The sequence below is a fragment of the Antechinus flavipes genome, chromosome 3 (assembly GCF_016432865.1).
Source record: "Antechinus flavipes isolate AdamAnt ecotype Samford, QLD, Australia chromosome 3, AdamAnt_v2, whole genome shotgun sequence".
Taxonomy (NCBI): Eukaryota; Metazoa; Chordata; class Mammalia; order Dasyuromorphia; family Dasyuridae; genus Antechinus; species Antechinus flavipes.
Genome location: NC_067400.1, coordinates 546,466,816 through 546,484,283, shown reverse-complemented (window position 1 = coordinate 546,484,283; position 17,468 = coordinate 546,466,816). Strand labels below are relative to the sequence as shown.

General features: G+C 36.1%; 1 protein-coding gene and 1 long non-coding RNA gene across 4 annotated transcripts in view; one reads left to right on the top strand and one right to left on the bottom strand.

Annotated features, from left to right (window-relative positions):
- SLC25A15 (solute carrier family 25 member 15) overlaps positions 1 to 14,114 on the top strand; it is a 38,521-nt gene extending 24,407 nt beyond the window's left edge. For all 3 annotated transcript variants that reach the window (XM_051987392.1, XM_051987393.1, XM_051987391.1), the window contains exons 4-7: positions 5,450 to 5,587; positions 9,384 to 9,553; positions 10,913 to 11,071; positions 12,658 to 14,114. In XM_051987392.1, coding sequence (XP_051843352.1) covers positions 5,450 to 5,587; positions 9,384 to 9,553; positions 10,913 to 11,071; positions 12,658 to 12,782 — 592 coding nt within the window. In that variant the 3' untranslated portion in view covers positions 12,783 to 14,114. The remainder of the gene's footprint in view (positions 1 to 5,449; positions 5,588 to 9,383; positions 9,554 to 10,912; positions 11,072 to 12,657) is intronic.
- Positions 7,412 to 13,802, bottom strand: LOC127555223 (uncharacterized). Its single transcript, XR_007952187.1, has 3 exons — positions 13,705 to 13,802; positions 11,779 to 11,853; positions 7,412 to 8,103 (listed from the first exon to the last, which is right to left on the bottom strand). It is a non-coding gene; the product is annotated as an uncharacterized LOC127555223 (long non-coding RNA).
- Positions 14,115 to 17,468: the final 3,354 nt, after the last annotated feature.

Sequence of the window (17,468 nt, the reverse complement as noted above, 5' to 3'; positions counted from 1 at the left end):
TTATCAGTGTTAAGAATGCCTGTGCAGACTGCTTACCTGCTGATGTTGTAGAACATTAATGTAACTTAGAAAACCCAGGGCTTGCCAGAAAATTCCCAGCCTTGACTCCCTGATCTAAGTTCTGTGCATCTGCATTTGTGTGTTTATGTTGGTGTATATATTTGTAAATGTATGTGGTTATATATGTACACATGCAGCCGCATGTTCTTGTGGGTGTTATGTAAATCCCACCTTTGCCCCTAACAGGCTTTGTGACCTCAGGGAGACCAACTGGTCTCTTTCGAGTTTCAGTTTCCTCATCTATAAAATTAGGAATTGAACTAAATGTTCTCTAAGGTTCCTTCCAGCTCAAGAACTCTCTGAATATATATTAGAAATAGATTTTTAGGTACCTGGGTTTCCTGTCTTTCAAATCAGCTCATTTAGGAGCTTGGATTAAAAGAATGCAAGGCTTGGAGGTAGGAAGACAGCTTCTAATCCTGGCTGTGACATTTATTAGTTGTAAATTTTACCTTTGGCAAGTGATTTAATATCTCAGTTGCTTTTGCTCATCTATAAAATGGCGGTAACAATGTCAGTGGGAGCTCTAAGGAATTCACCGATAAGAAGAAAATCCTCATCTACATCAAAATATTTATGGAAGCATTTTTTTGATTACAAAGAATTGGAAACAAAGTAGATATTCATTGATTGAGGAATGGCCAAACAAATTGTGGAACATGAATGTAATGGTAGATGATATTGTGTTACAAGAAATAATATGTGGCAGAATCTAGATAGAAGTGTGAAAGTAGCATTTTGCTAAGTTCTCAAGATATATCCCCTTCAAAACAACCCAGGAATAGATGGATTTGTCAGAAAATTCTATCAAAAATTCTAACAAATATTTAAAGAACAATTAATTTCAATTTTAAATAAACTGGAAAAAATAGATTAAATAAACTATAAGCAAGGAAATTACAGAAATTTATCAAAAAGATCACAGACTATCACCAGGATAAATTTATACCAGCAATATTAGGAAAACTAGAAGCATTATTGAGTCATGCCCATAATAAAATCAACAAAAATATCAATATAGAAAAAACTTTAGTCAAAATACAATACCCATTTCCATGAAAAATACTAGAAAATATAGGAATAAATAATGCTCTTAAAATGATACAGTTTCTCTAAAACTCAGAGTAAGAGTTCTCTGTTTTAGGAACAAACTAGAAGCCTTCCCCATAAGATCAAAGATGAACTAAGAATGCTCATTATTATTCAATAATTGTACTAGACAAAGTACTGATAGCAATTTCAGAAGAAAAAGAAATTTAAGGAATAAGGAGAGTAGTAAAAAAAAAAACAATCATTTTTTGAAGATGATATGAAAATTTACTTGTAAAACTATTGAAAGTCAACTAAAAAGCTAATCAAAACAATGAACAACTTTAGTAAACTTAAGGATATAAAATAAACCTACAAAATCACAATTGTTTCTCCATATTAATTGTAGCAGGAAGAGATGGAAAGAAAAATTCCTTTTAAAGTAATTGATGACAGTTTAAAGTACTGGGAATTCTACCTGACCACACACACACACACACACACACACACACACACACACACACACACACATAAACTATGTGAACACAACTGTAAAACCTCTTCATAGTAATGAAGATAGACCTAAATAACTGGAGAAATACTAATTTCTCATGGGTGAGCCAAGGCAGTGTAATAAAAATGAGAATATTACTTAAATTAATTTACTTATTCAGTGACATCATTAAAATTACCAAATAATTATTTTATAGAGTTAAAAAAAATTAGAGCTATAAAACAGAAAGTCAAGAATATGAAGGGAATCAATGGGGAAAAAATTGGGAAGAAAAGGGGCCTAGCAATAGCAATCTCAAAACTTTATTGCAAATTGATAATCATCAAAACAGTTTGGTACTTGATAAGAAATAGTGATTGATCAATGAACTAGATTAAGTAGCCAATATACAAAAAACAAATGAGTATAGTAACCTAGTATTTGATAAATTCAAAGGTCTCAGTTCTTGGAGCAAGTTCTCCCTATTTGACAAAAACTGAAAAACAGCAAGACAGAAACTAATTATAGATCATTGTCTCAAACAATATATTAAACTAAGCTGAAAATAGGTCCATAATTTAAAGGCTAAAATGAACTTATTAGAAGAGGATGGAAAAAATTACCTGTGAGATCTTTTGATAGAGAAAGACATGAGTAACAAGAGAGGTTCACAAGAAGTAAAATGAATGATTTTGATTAAATAAAATTAAAAAGGCTTTTGTATAAAGTCAATGCAGGCAAAGTTTTTTTTTTACTGCAAGTTCCTGTGACAAAGGTCTCATTTCTCAAATATATAGAGAATTGAGTGAAATTCATCAAAATAAGAGCCATTCTCTACATGATAAATGGCCTGAGAATATGTAGAATAAGAAATCACAGCTGTCAATAATCATATAAAAGCATGCTCTAAATTACTAATAATTAAATTATTGCAAATTAAAGATGCAAATTAAAACAACTCTGAGATACCACTTCACACCTATCAAATTGGATAAGATGACAGAACAATAAAATGACAAATGCTTGAGGAGATATGGGGCAAAAACATACAGAAGTGCGCAGTTAGTGGAGCTGTGAACTAATCCAACCATTCTGGAGAATGATTTGGAATCATGCCCAAAGATCTAAAACTCTAAGAATCCTCTGACTCAGCAGTATTAGTACTGTCTATAGCCCAGGCAGAAGTACAAAAAAAGAAATGACTCATATTTATAAAAGTATTTATAACAGCTCTTTTTGTGGTGGCAACGAATTGGGAATTAAAAGGATGCTCATCAATTGGGGAATTGTTGAAGACGTTATCCCCAATTGACAGTTGTGATAGTTTGTGATATGATGTAGACTGCTGTAATATACGAAATGATGAAGGGAATGGTGGCAGAAAAACTGGGGAAGAATGAACTGATGCCAAATGAAGTAAGTAGAACCAGGAGAACAGGGTACATGATAATAGTAATATAAGAATACTCAACTGTGAAAAGCTTAGTAACTCTGATCAATACTGTGATTTACCACAGTTCCAAAAGACTCATGATGAAAAATGCTATCCAGCAACTGATAAATGATGAACTGAGATTGCAGGTGGGCAGCATATTTTTTCCCCTTTATTTTTCCTGCTTTTTAGTGCCCTGGAACATGGTTAAAGTAATGGGCATCATATTTTTTGTCTTCTAAATGAAGGCAAAGTGGGAGGACCAAAGAAAGGGAGAGAATTTGGAACAAAACATAATAAAAAAAGAAATGATATGTGAGATGAGATGCCTGGAACTGATACAGAATGAAATAAGCAGAGCCAAGAAAGTAGTATACACAATGACTACAAAATTGTAAATGGAAAGAACCACACAGGAAAAAAAAAAATGAATGTAGTAAAATTATAAAGATCAAACATGACTCAAATGAAGAGATATGAGAGGATACCCTCAATTTGCAAAAGTAGTGTACATTGCATATAATTTCTGATTTTTTAAATGTATTGATTTTTTCCTTAAAAATACTAATTATTATATGAAATAGCTCTGGGGAAGAAAGAAGGCTATTGGGGAAATTATGATGACTTAAAAGAAGAGAAGATACCAAAATCTTTTTATTTTAAATAATACCAGTAGGAACAGGGGGTCCAAAAGGATCAGACTTAACTGAAATCACATCAACCAACAGCCACCAGTAGGACCTAACTCACTTGGTTATTGTAAGATTCAGATAAATAATGTATGTAAAGTAAGCCTTAGAGTGGGAATACACATACATCTCTTATTGAACATTTTGCTTTATTATTGTTTATTATTTGCTTAATAGCAGTAATTGCCTATTGCTACTATCATCTTCATTAGAGTAGTTCCTTGAGGGCAGAAACTATTGTTTTCTGTTGTTTTTTTCTTCTATATTTCAAGATCCTCTCCATGATGTTTGGACATAGCAAATATTTTTTGTTAAATGACCTGCTAGTTTTGATGTTCATTTATAAAATTCTCACTATGTGCCAGGCATTTTGTTATGTGCTAGGGATATAAAGATAGAAACAATGGCTGAAGTCAAGAAGCTCACATTCTCCTAGGGGAGAAATGCTTTCTCATTTTTTTTTTTCTTGTTTGAGCTGATCTTCTGAGCAGCAAGATAATAAGTATATATATGCATATAATGGGAAAAAATAAATTCTGACATTCTTTTACAATTAAAAAAAGAGAATTAGTTCAAGGGTTAAGTGAACTTTTAAGATGAAGAAGTTTCTATGGCCTGGTAACCTCGAGGTGGCAGTGAATGCGAGGAAGAATTTCTTTCCCAATGATTCCAGCTCTCCTGCTCATCTTCCCCCAGTTTTTAGGCCCTCCCTCCTAAAACTTTTGTGTACATTCTTTATATCTTTGATTTATAGTATATATACACACACACACACACACACATATATATACAAACATACACACACACATATATACAGAGAGTATACTTCCTTTAGAGTATGAGGCTCTTTATAAAGGGCAGCCACTGTTTCATTTCTGTCTCTATGTCTAGCTTAGCATAATACCTGGTCTATAGTAGATGCTAAATGAAGGCTTGTTGCACAATTGAGTTTTAGATTCTGGCTCTATTGCTTTAGTTAAAATCACAGACTTTTTTGGGCTTCCATTTGTTTCTCTGGATTAGATGATCTCCAAGTGTTTAAATGAAGGCTTTTTGCACAATTGGGTTTTAGATTCTGGTTCTGTATCCTCTGCTTCCTTCCTAGAACACTTTCTCCTCTGCTCCAACTATTAATCTCCCTGACTTTGTTAAATCCCAGCTAAAAATCTCATCTTTTACAAGAAAGTATTCCTTAACCCCTCTTAAATCCAGTGCTTTCCCCTCTTTTAATTATCTCCTATTTAGTCTGTGTATATTGTTTTGTATACGCTTTTTTATATGTTGTCTCTCCCATTAGAATGTAAGCCCCTTGAGGTCAGGGACCGTCTTTTGCTTCTTTTTGTATCCCCAGCACAAAACCCAGCACCTGCTGCTTAATAAATGTTTATTCCTTGAGTCCTGACTCCAGCCTCAGTTTGCGATCCATCTGGCCCCCTCGCTGTCCCCAGGAAAGAATATTAGTGTTAATGATCCAACCATTGATTTGATATAGGGAACCCACAGATGAGGAAATGCCCTCTACTTTTAGGGCGGCACCTTCTTTGCAGTTTATAGCTTAGGAAGTTGCCTAGAGAAAGCCAGAGGTTTACTTACCCCTGATCATACAGATGACGATAATTTAAACCCAGATCTTCTTGACAAATCCAAGTTTCTAATCACCTATGCCATACTACCAACTGCAAATAGTAGGCACTTAATGTTTGTGGGCAAATACATCGATTGACATTTTGTTGTGTTCTTGTTCAGTGATGTACAGAATGCAGCTGCTGGCTCTTTTGCCTCCGCTTTTGCCGCCTTGGTGCTGTGCCCCACGGAGCTGGTGAAATGTCGCCTACAGACCATGTACGAAATGCAGGCGTCAGGGAAGATAGCGGAAGGCCAAAAGTAAGTTCCATTTGCATGGATCCCCTTGCCACCTTGGAAGGGTGGAGGGGCAGGTCTTATGTATGGGATGCTCTGTATGCTGGAGGATGGAATGTCTCAGGAGTTTGCTGATATGTTGAATCAAAGAGTGAATGTTAAACATAGAAATAAGCCTATTTTGTTGTAATTTGCCCTTCTACAATACATTGATTTAGAGAGCACCAACTTTCTCTCAATGAGACTTGCAGAAACTATCTTATTTCTGATATTCTTTAAGAAATTTAATCTGCCTTGCTGCTAGAAAAAGCTTAGATAATTTTGAGAATTTAAGATGTTTTTAAGGAAAGTACTTTAAAGTGTGATAGAAGAAGGTATTGATGAGAATGATATAAAAAAGTAATTTATTTAAATTAATTCCAAGGTAATTATTTTTTAAAAGCTGTGTAAATAATTCAGCTAGAAGAGTAGTCACTTCTTTCCCCTTCTATGAAATACTGAACATCATACTCCCTATCCCCCCACCAAAAAAAAGTGAATGTTGAGTGATAGGAATTGAAATCTTTTGTATTTTAGAAGAGAAATGTCCCAGCCATGAGAGATTACATAGCATTGGGACTAGTTGTTGTGATTTTGTTTTTCTTGATCTTTGCTATTGGTCCCCAGAACAACCTTGGGCAAATCTTTTAAGTCTCTTGTTGTAGTTGCCTTTTATAAAATGGAACTGATTTTGACATCCTGGCTGTTCTGAAGGGGCCTGGCAAATGAGGTAATGTCTGGTTAAATCCTTTGAACTTCTCCAAAGGAAGACATCAGACACAAGTTATGTTAATTATCTCAGGGCCTCCAAGTCCTCAGGTGATTTGAGTTTGAGTCCCATCTGTTGCCATAGAGTGAAGTGAGAGGTGAATTATTTACTATTTGGTAAATGGCCCCTTCCCGGTCCTTAGTCTAGAAAAGAAATAATAGAGGAACAGAGCTCCTTACCATAACTGTAAACCAGTGAGCCTCATGAACACCAATTTTTAAAAAAGGAAATAAAATTTTGGTAAAGAAGCTACAGCAACATGTTTTGAAAAATCATACATCAGGACCTGGTTAGATTTAAGTAGGATTGATTCATTATTAAGAAAGAGATGAATATCAATACAAAGGAACATTCAGAGGATTTTAGCATTGAGCACTGGGCTCATCTAGTCCAATCCAGGTCTTCTGCTATCAATTCTGGTGTTCTTGCCACGACAGCAGAACTACACCTCTTTATAACAATGCTGTTGCACATCCTGGCCTGTCAGAATACCCCGCAGATGTGATTACAACAAGCAGTCCCACTCACATGATTTCCATGCTTCCTCTTCTTTATTTGTCTTTAATTAAGTAACTCAGTTTCTACTTGACATGATGGGACATAGAGCCTGGGCCTTTTGACCAGGAACACCTGGATTCAAGTCCCACTAATGGCACTGCAACCTGGAGCAAAGACACTAGCATCTCACTGCTTTAGGTAACTCCAGCTCTTTAAGTTGCAGAGAAGACACTGACCTGCTCTAGCAGAAGGAATGACCTCATTTGGGAATTATTTATACCAGTAAAATCACAGATGCAATCCTTATCCCTCTGTGCTTTTTTATTTAGTACAGAAGAGTTAAATGGTAGCTCATAGGTTTCAATACTTAAGTAGCAGGCAGCATATTAACTTAGAAAATCACAAATTAATGTTACCTATGTTATGTTGTACTTTTGTATTGCATTTTTATTTTATTAAATTTTCCATATTCCATATACATATATAGTATGTAAATGTATATTTATATAAATAATGTGTATGTATATGGAGAGACAGAGACAGAAAAAGACAGCAAGAGAATGGGAGAGGGGAAGAGCATAAGGAGGTGGGGTAGTGGTGCTTGTTAAATGCCTTGTGGAATGAGATTAAGTGGAGGTTAAGTAGCTCCCAAAATTGAGGTTAATTAATTTGCCCAGGATCACATAGCTGGTAATCCCAATTATATTTTAATCTGGTTTTATCAGCTGTTAGGGAGTTTTGCAGACTGCTTGAAGCCGGCAAGCCTTGAGTTTGATACCTTTGCTGCAGTTGATCTATTGAACAGCCTAGAAATAACATTTACCCTGCAATTTTACTTCTTCCTCCTTATTTTAGTCATTTAGCCACCTGAACAAAATCCATTTATTGCCCACCAAAGCACAAGGTATAGAAAGGAAAATTAAGGAGACAGGAATAAGAGAACATTTTAATCACCTAATAAGATTCTGATTCTTACAAATCCATCACAAGAAGGCTGTCTAAAGAATAGGGTTGTTGAAGATAAATTGTGTGTTGGACTAAAATTTAATTGAGGTGATATTCTGATTTGCCATTGTTCCTTTTTGGAGGCAAAGAATTAGTGGGGAAGAGAGGGAATAAAGAGAAGAGATGAAGTTATATATTTAAATAGCTAAGTGCTTATATAGTATTGTGGCCAGGATATCACAAGTCCTGTCTTGCTATCAGGAGTCTTCCCGGTGGGCTAAGTACAAACCTGTAATTGGAAGAAAAGAATGGTGAGCTTGGTCCAGAAAACTCTAGGTTAGACATATACTAGATTCATCTTGTTTTTCTTCTACAGGAAAGCCCATTCCTGTCTGGTGCTCCAGGAAAAGCAAATGTTGGAAATCCCAGTGGGATAGTGGGAAATATGTGGCATTTGGAATCAGAGAATCTGGCTTCTACTCTCAGTTCCTCTTTTTAGTGTTCCTGTGACCTTGGATGAGCTATTTAACTTCTTTGGGCCCTGGGTGATAAGTGACAAGGTTGGACTGAATCATGGAAGCCAAATTAGGTGGAATTTAAACACAGCGAAGTCTAGGGTGGGGCCAGAGCCAAATGGAAATGTTTGAGAATGTTTAATAAAATAAAAATACAGTGCAACATAGACATTAATTTGTGGTTTTCTAAGGCAAGGATCTGTTCTCCTTTGAGTGTGATATTTCTGGCCTAGGAAATTTAGGGCCCTTCATCTGAGACTGAGTAGATTTAATTATGTTATGCTGATATAAAGTTGCTGTCATATATTCTTTTTTCTTTATCAGTTTTTTTTCTCCCTTATTCAGTCATTTCAGTTTTATCCAGCTCTTCATAACCCATTTGGGTTTCTTTGTCAAATGAAAAAAAAAAGTTAAGATAACAGGATTAGATGTGTTTAGGGTCCCTTAGCTAGTAAGTGTCTGACATATCTATTGAACCACCTAGCTTGATCCTTCTTTGTCAACGAATCCTAAAAAATATGCTCTTGTCACTTAGAGGAAAATGGTTGACTGGAAGAAGATTAATGAAAAAAAAAATTCATTAGAAGAATGACCAGCCAGATTATTCTGCCCATTAGTTGGGGGATAGGTAATTAGGGTTGAGGTACAATCCTTAGGTCTTTGAATTTAGGGAGCCAGGTTGTGTCAAGGGCCAAGAAAAATCCAAGAGCTCTCATAATTCCTATGTGGGGATTAAAGATCCAGGAAATTTAGTCAGACTTGGAAACAATAAGAGCCTTGCATCTAAGAGCTAAATTCCCTTTTTTATTCTGCCCAGGAGAAAGAATTGGAATATCAGAAAACTAACAAAGAGTTGTCTTCAGGGATAGAATCCTGAATCCTTCCTAGGTTTTGAGAAAAGAATTTATCCTAAAATAATGTCTGATTATGGTACAAGACCAGTCTCTTTATTGATGGAAGGCAGCAAGAATTGGTGATGAACAGTTTGGGGGCCATTGTTTTCTTCCTTCTTTATTCAAAAGCTAATGTGTATTTATGTTGTCTTTTCTCCCAGTACTGTGTGGTCCGTAGTAAAAGGCATTCTTCGAAAGGATGGCCCTCTGGGTTTCTACCATGGACTCTCCAGCACTTTACTTAGGGAAGTGCCTGGATATTTCTTCTTTTTTGGTGGCTATGAACTGGGCCGATCATTTTTTGCATCGGGAAAATCAAAAGATGAGTTAGGTATGTACCTGTTTTTTTTAATAGATCACAAATTGTTGCATGTGCTTTGAATTATCCCAGTGTGGTCACCAAAGTTACACTGTCTCCTTTTTAGGCATCCATGAGATACAGTGTGGTGGCTTTGAACAGAGATAAAGAGTGTATTAATAGGTATTCCCAGTCTTAACCCAAGGTTAGATATGCCTTTGCTCAGTATAGATTTGAAGAGTGCATTCGAAGTCCCCTTCCTCAGGGTAACATTTTCTCACTAATTCAATTGAACATTCACTGTGTCTATTTGAGGAAGGAGAGCAATAGAAAAAAATATTTGCATGGGATTTCTACATGGTAGAGAAATAACCTTGGGAGAAACTTCAGTAGCCAGTTATTAAAAGTAGATAATACAGGATTTGGTGAATACATTGAAGAACCTAACTCATCTTTAAGTTCAGTATAATTATTCTGATATGTATGGATGTTTGACTGGATCCTTACTTTTGTGTCTTCTCATCTCCTTTGGTTAGGTTAATCCTTTTTTGTTTGTTTGTTTGTATTTCACCAACAAGTTCAATTCATTTATCTGAAATTTAAATTTTAAGATACAAAATTCTTTCCCTCCACTTTCCCCATTCATTAAGGAGGCAATAAATATGATGCCCATTTTCCATATGAAATCATACAAAGTGTATCTCCATATTAGCCATCGTGTTGGGTAGGGTACAGTAGGGTGAGGAAGCAAGAAAAATAAGGTGAAAGAAATTATGCTTAAGTACTCAATCCATCAAGTCTGTCTGAAAGTGGATAACATTTTTCATCACTAGTCCTTTGGAAATGTTGGGGATCATGATATTGATTCGCATAGCTAAGTCTTTCACATTTGATTTTCATTATGATATTGTGGTTACCATGGACAATTTAGTCTAACCCTTCTTGGATTTACATAGCTATTGTCTTTTAAACAAAACATTAAGGCTTTTGGGAAGTTAGGCTGAATTATAAAACTTGAGGGAAATGATGGCAAATTAAAACTTTATTTCCTATTAGACATTTTTGGAAAGACTTGGTCACATAATTCTGCTTTCTCCAGTCTCTAAGACAAAGTGGTTATAAGGCTGGGATAAAGAACTATATAGAACAAGAACTTTCACATGAATTTGGGGTTTCTTGTCCTGAAAGACATAAGGAACAGTCCAGAAACTGAAAATAGTTTGTGTTTCTGGCTGTCCTGACAGGGTCACATTTGTCCCTTTAAGAATCTTTTCTTGGAATTGTATTCTTTGGCATAATGAGAAACTCATTGGTGATCTTTCCCAGGTGTTGAGATGATTATATCAACTGCCCTGTACTTCTGGTAACATGATGTTCTTCTTTCTTCTTTAGGACCCATCCCTTTAATGTTAAGTGGTGGCTTTGGAGGAATCTGCCTCTGGATTGCTGTGTATCCAGTGGACTGTATTAAATCAAGAATCCAAGTTCTTTCCATGTCTGGAAAACAGGCTGGCTTTGTGGGGACATTTGCAAGTGTTTTAAAAAATGAAGGTGAGTCTACGGATATTAAAAACTAGAATATAAAACTTGTATGCCTTCAGAAGTTAAAAGTGTCAGGATTTAGTATCAGGGCTGGTATTTGATCCTGGGAAGTTGAGAGATGAACCTTGGGGTGGCGGGAATGTTAAGGGAAAGAATTTAACAGTGTTTGCTGTGTAGTAATGGTTGTTAAGTCTTGTGCAACTTTTTGAGAACCCCTTTTGGGTTTTCTTGTCAGACTCTGGAGTAGTTTGCCATTTCCTTCTCATTTTACAGATGAGGCCATTGAGGCAAACAGGTTTAAGTGACTTGCCATAACTCACACAGCTAGTAAGTGTCTGGGGCTGGATTTGAACTCAAAAAAGTGAATCTTCCTCACTTCAGGCTTAGCACTGTACCACCTAAAATTGCCCAAGTATTTGTTATAGAATATTCAAGTTGTATCCATGAAGTTTAAAGAAAATGGGAGCTTGGAAAGAATGACTATAAAATAAATTTGGCAAGTAGAGATTGAATGAATATATTTGAGTGAATCAGGGAGGACTAAGCAACTTTGGCTAGAATGAGCTGTACTCTGAGAAGCTGCAGGAGTTCAAGGCAGATATCCACGTCCTTGTATCACTTTCCTCAACCTTCATCACCACCTCTAATACATAGCGTAAATGCCAGTTAAGAAAGCAGTAGTGAAAAGCTGTATATCATATATTATCTCATATTACCTATCTGTTGCAAGCATTTTCCGAGCTCTTCAGTTCTGTATTGGGAAGTGAATATCGAAGGGAGCACATTGTGACCTAGGACATAAAATGGGCACAAAATACGAGCTAATTTTCAGGATTATTAAAGTATTTATATGGGCATTAAACACTTGGAAGTATGAGCTTAAATAACTGCCTCCTGAGTGCTTCCCTTGTGAATTCAAGAGTCCAGTACCCATCCTTATAACAGATATCCTTTGTACTCAAAGCCATTTGGCGTTTCAGTTGGATTTTGTGTTCTAATTTCAGATGAACAAGAAATATAAAGAATTTGAGTACTTACTGTCCAAAACTGGGCACTTGAAAAATATATTTTGTTCATTCTGCAAGACCCCCATATATTAATTAAATCAATCATCAATCACTTTCTGTTCTGAATGCTTTTTGTTATGTTCTCTCCAGCACTGCCCAGCTGGTTTATTACATGAGCATGGGTATCGCAGTTATCTCAAGGGTGTAATGAATTTGCCCATGATTTCTGTTAGTATGACTGGAGGAAACCATTAGCTGCATCTGTAACTATTGTTTTGTGTACATTTATAGGTATTTTTAGCAGAAAAATAGGAATACCTGGGTTCAAGTGCTATCTCTGTCATATGGTGCCATTGTGACCTTTGATGTGTCACTTAACCACTTACTGCTCTGGACATGTCTCAGACTATAAACTGTAGAGAAGGTGCTAACCTCTTTGAGAGAAGTAGTTCTGTCATCCAGGGTGGTTCCTATATTATTGAAAAGAATAGATTCTTGCTACCTCAATGTTTTTTTTAACCATGATTTGCACTTCTGTGTCATATTCATCATTAAAATGCCAATTTTTTGTTTTGTTTTCTTTTGTAGGGATAGGCGCCTTATATTCTGGACTGAAACCTACTTTGATCCGAGCTTTCCCTGCCAATGGGGCCTTGTTTTTGGCATATGAATACAGTAGGAAGTTGATGATGAGCCAATTTGAAACCTACTAAAATATCTTGGTAGAACTGGATCAAAAGACTGCTGCTGTCTATCTCTGGGTTTCTCTGAGTATGAAGATCAACATGGAATTATTCTAACTTCATAGGACTTTTTCCCTCCTCTTTCCACTCATCACTTTCATCTCCACAAAGAACTAAATTATCTATGCACTAGTTTCTGCTAGTGTTTTTATGAGAGATAAAGTTTTATCTCTTCTCCTAACCAGGAATATACCCAATGAATTATGTCTTTCCAGTGGACCTGTCAAGATGGATCCGTTGAGATTCCTAGCATCCCTCTGTCTGTTTTTGTCTTTGGAGGATGGATAGTGTAAGGGCTTGAAATGATGTGATTCAATTTTTTCTTAATTTAAACTTCACCAGAAAGACCTAGGGCTGATTATGTATTAATGTAGCATTAAAAGTGGATCAGACAAAGTTGTAAATATTTAAATAATACACTTTAAATTTATGGCTTCTTTGTCAAAAGTACTATTGAGATATCCTGAACAGTCAGTTTGTAAAGTAAAATTTTCTTTGTGGTACTTACAAATGGAGCTAACAGAATTTAACTGGAAAATCTAATAGAGATGCTTGTAGCTTCCAGTTGGGTTGGTTTCCATTTTTTTGATACTGGGTAAGTTTCAGAGCTAATGTTTCCTCGGAAAAAATACATTAAGATGGTCTTACCTGAAATAGCCCTAACAATTTTTTTTTAAACATGGGACAAGCTTCCACTATGATTATATAGGAAAATTTGTTCTGAAATCAAATCATCCCAAATCCAATGACCATATTATTGGCATTCACCTCCCTTTTCTCTGAGATCCTATCAGAAAAAATCTTCATGTTGGACTGAGTTGAGTGAGATACATAGGGAGTGTTGGAGTGCTACCCCAAAGAGACAGCACTCGAACTTCTGATCTCTACTCACCGTACAGGGTTGTCTGAATTTTAAAATAGCACAGGCTAGGGTACCAACAAAGATCTCCTTCAGGTCATCATTTGGTCCATTTTTCTGTGGTCTCCAACTATAAAAGAAGGGAAGATGGAAGACATCTACTTTGTACATGTACAGAGTAAATCCCCATGTGCCCTTGTAATCATCAACTGATACTGGTGAGAAGAGTTCACTGCTCAATCATAAAAATAGCACTGAATAGGAAGTTAATTTTTTTGTAGTAATATCAATGTTAACACATCTTGCCGTTCACATAAAGATCCAGGTATTGCCATTTAATTTTTAAAGTTGTTTGATCCATGCCAGAGAATGAGTTTTAGAAATGGTGCTTAATGATTTTTGATTAATGTGTATGTGACATGAATACAAAATTGCAAAACTGATTTCTTTTAAGTCATAAGAAAAATAATCTTATTACTGGGGTATGTGTGTGTGTGTGTGTGTGTGTGTGTGTGTGTGTGTGTGTGTGTGTGTGTGTAAAATTACAGTCATTTTATCTTAAAGGAAAATTTATCTAGTCATTTGCAAATGGCTGTTTTTTGTTCTTCACCCAATGATCATTCTGCTAGCTAAATTTGTTTTAACCATATCTATTGTGTACATAGAGTGGGGTAGGTGAAGGGGTTGCCTGAAGACACTGCTCACACACGTGATTTATCAACCAACATGTGAAGATGAAATCAAAGATAGTAACAGGCATGCAGTCTATATTTACTTGGACACTTTAGGATGTTTCCATGATGATATTCATAAATCCTTATTTTAATTTCTTCCCCAACTATTTTTATTGTTGCTGGCTTTCTTTTTTTCCTTCCTTTCTTCCTTCCTCTCCTCTCCTCTCTTCTCCTTCCCTCCCTCCCTCCCCCTTCCTTCCCTTCCTTTCCTTCTTCCTTCCTTCCTTCCTTCTTTCTTCTCTCCCTCCCTCTCATCTCTCCCTTTCCTTTCCTCCTTCCCTCCCTTCCTCTCCCTCCTCTTTCCCTTTCTTTCCTTCTCTTCTTTCCTTCCTTCCTTCCTTTCCTTCCTTCCTTTCCTTCCTTCCTCCTTCCTTCCTTCCTTCCTTCCTTCCTTCCTTCCTTCCTTCCTTCCTTCCTTCCTTCCTTCCTTTCCTTCCTTCCTTCCTTCCTTCCTTCCTTCCTTCCTTCCTTCCTTCCTTCCTTCCTCCTTCCTTCCTTCCTTCCTTTTCTTCCTTTTCTTCCTTTCCTTCCTTTCCTTCCTTTCCTTCCTTTCCTTCCTTCCTTTCCTTCCTTTCCTTCCTTCCTTCCCTTTCCTTCCTTCCTTCCTTCCTTTCCTTCCTTCCTTCCTTTCCTTCCTTCCCTCCTTTCTTCCTTTCTTCTTTTAATAATTGCCAGTTCTCCCTTAGAAATGAATAATTAGCAATAACTATCTCTGGCTGTCAGCAGTTTGAAAATTCTGCCTTAAAAATGCTGATTTCTTTCATTTTAATAATATTTATGAAGATATTTCTACCCCTACAATTTTATCAATAATTAGAAATGAGTGTAAGAGAAGTAGTGATTTTGCTGAAATTAGACAAGCTGCTGTTAGATTTGGTGATGATTCTCTGAGGTAGGCCCCAAACTACCTGAGAGGCTGTAGGCTGACTATCCTTAGTTTTTATCTGTGTGAGAGGTTCTAACCTGAAATCCATTATCCTCATGGATAGATTTTAGGGGTCCAAGAACTTCAGTGAGAAAAATATTACATCTTTATTTTCATAAATCTCTAACTGAAATTTAGCATTTGCTTTAATACTGAGATTTAATCATTAGTTTGGATCCACTTTCTGATTCTAAGAAAGAGTCCATCCAGTGGCTTCCCCAGAATGCCAAAAGGATCCAGGACACACAAAAAAAGGGAACACCTGCTCAGGGTGAAAATGTTGGCATTTTTCTTAAAATTATTTGTCATTATCCTTTGATTTACCGAGATAGAAAAAAGAAATGAAATGCACAAAATGCTTACCTTCTCCCCTCTCAAAGCAATCTTGTGCCCAAAAACCTTCCTGCCCTTACAGGTCTGGTCTAATCTCCTGACGTTAACCCTGCCCTTCGCCAAGCCTTTCTGCCAACTATGTGTCCTTTCCACATGCTACGGGATTCAAGTGGAACCTTTTGAAGTACCATGGGAGGTGGAGCTGTAAGCTTACCAAGTCAGAACAGATATCTTATAGAATCTGAGGAATTCGTGTTCAACTTGTAGCACAATTGGTACCTTTTATCATCTGTTTTTCAACAGTACAACAACTTCAAATATCTTTAACGACTCTCTGATATTTCTGTCATTAAATTATTTCCCTAATATGTGAATATATTTATTTTGGTGAATTTCCTTCTTTTCCTTCCCTTTCTTCCCTTCCTTCTCTTCCTCCCCTTCCTCCCCTTCCTCCCCTCACATCTCAGCCATCAAAAATTTCTTCCACCCTTATATGTGGTCAGAAATGTGATTAAATGGGGAATCTGGTAACATTCCAAAGTGCTGATTTGATTCCTGGAAGTTTCTTTTAAGCTAGATTTTCTCATAAAATTTTCTACCACATGAAATTTTTAAAAATACATATTACAGTTGAGACTGAAAAGAATTTTTTCCCCTCTTGCTGGGTGAAATGTCACTGATTTCTGGCAATGTGAACAAGGCACACATATGTATACTTATACATACCTGTATGCATATAGCTATATATGTGTATGTCCTATTCATTTTACATCTTAAAATCTATCTTCCTCTCAACTCCTGACACTACTCTGTCATCACTGATCTGTAGATCAATTCAATGGCATTCTGATGTAACTTTTAACCAACTCATCATCTTTGATGTTTTAAGTTCTTTAAAATGTCCCTGATATTTTGTTTTTACATTTAAAGAAGACCTTTTCAACAAGGTGTCTTGTAACATTGTAAAAACAATTTAGGAAAACTATTGATGAATGACCTCATCTGAAAGTGAATACAATATTCCAGATCTGTGGCATCTGATGTCAAAATTCTTTGATCCTTCTCTTGCTATACCACTTTGTTAGAACTCTCTTCTTTGCTTTTTCTGTCTTTGTGCTTTTATAGATCTTTTCCTACTTTGATCTCTCTTTACTATGTCTGACCCCTAAATGCTGATGTGCATAAGGTCTCTCCCTTGAGAGCCCATTATACAATACTTCTGGTTAGCTACTTCTGTTAGCTAGAAAATGTTTCTTACATCAAGCTCAAATATGTCTCGCAAACTCTTTATATCTCTCCTTTGGGGTTAAATGGAACAGCTATACACCCATACACATAGTGTTTTGTTTTGTTTTGTTTCAGTTGCATATAGAGTTTTCAACATTCATTTTTGTAAGATTTTGAATTCCGATTTTTCTTTCTCCCTTTCCAAGATAGAAAGCAATTAAGTAGAACTTCGTGACAGATCTCTAGATACTGAAGTAATTTAGTAAATAGAGTGTCAGATTTTATGTATTTGGGCTCTAAGATGACTGCACACAGTGACTACAGCTACTAAATTAAAGATGTTTCTAAGAAGGAAAGCTATGGCAAATCTGGTCAGCATATTAAAAAGCAGAAACACCACCTTGCAGACAAAGTTCTGTATAGTCAAAGCTTGGTTTTCCAGTGGTGATATAAGTCTGTGAGAATTGGATTGTAAGGAAAGTTGCGCATCACAGAACTGACATTTTCAAATTGTGATGCTCTAGAAGACTTTTGAGAATTCCTTGCACAGCAAGGAGATTGAATCAGCTAATATTTTA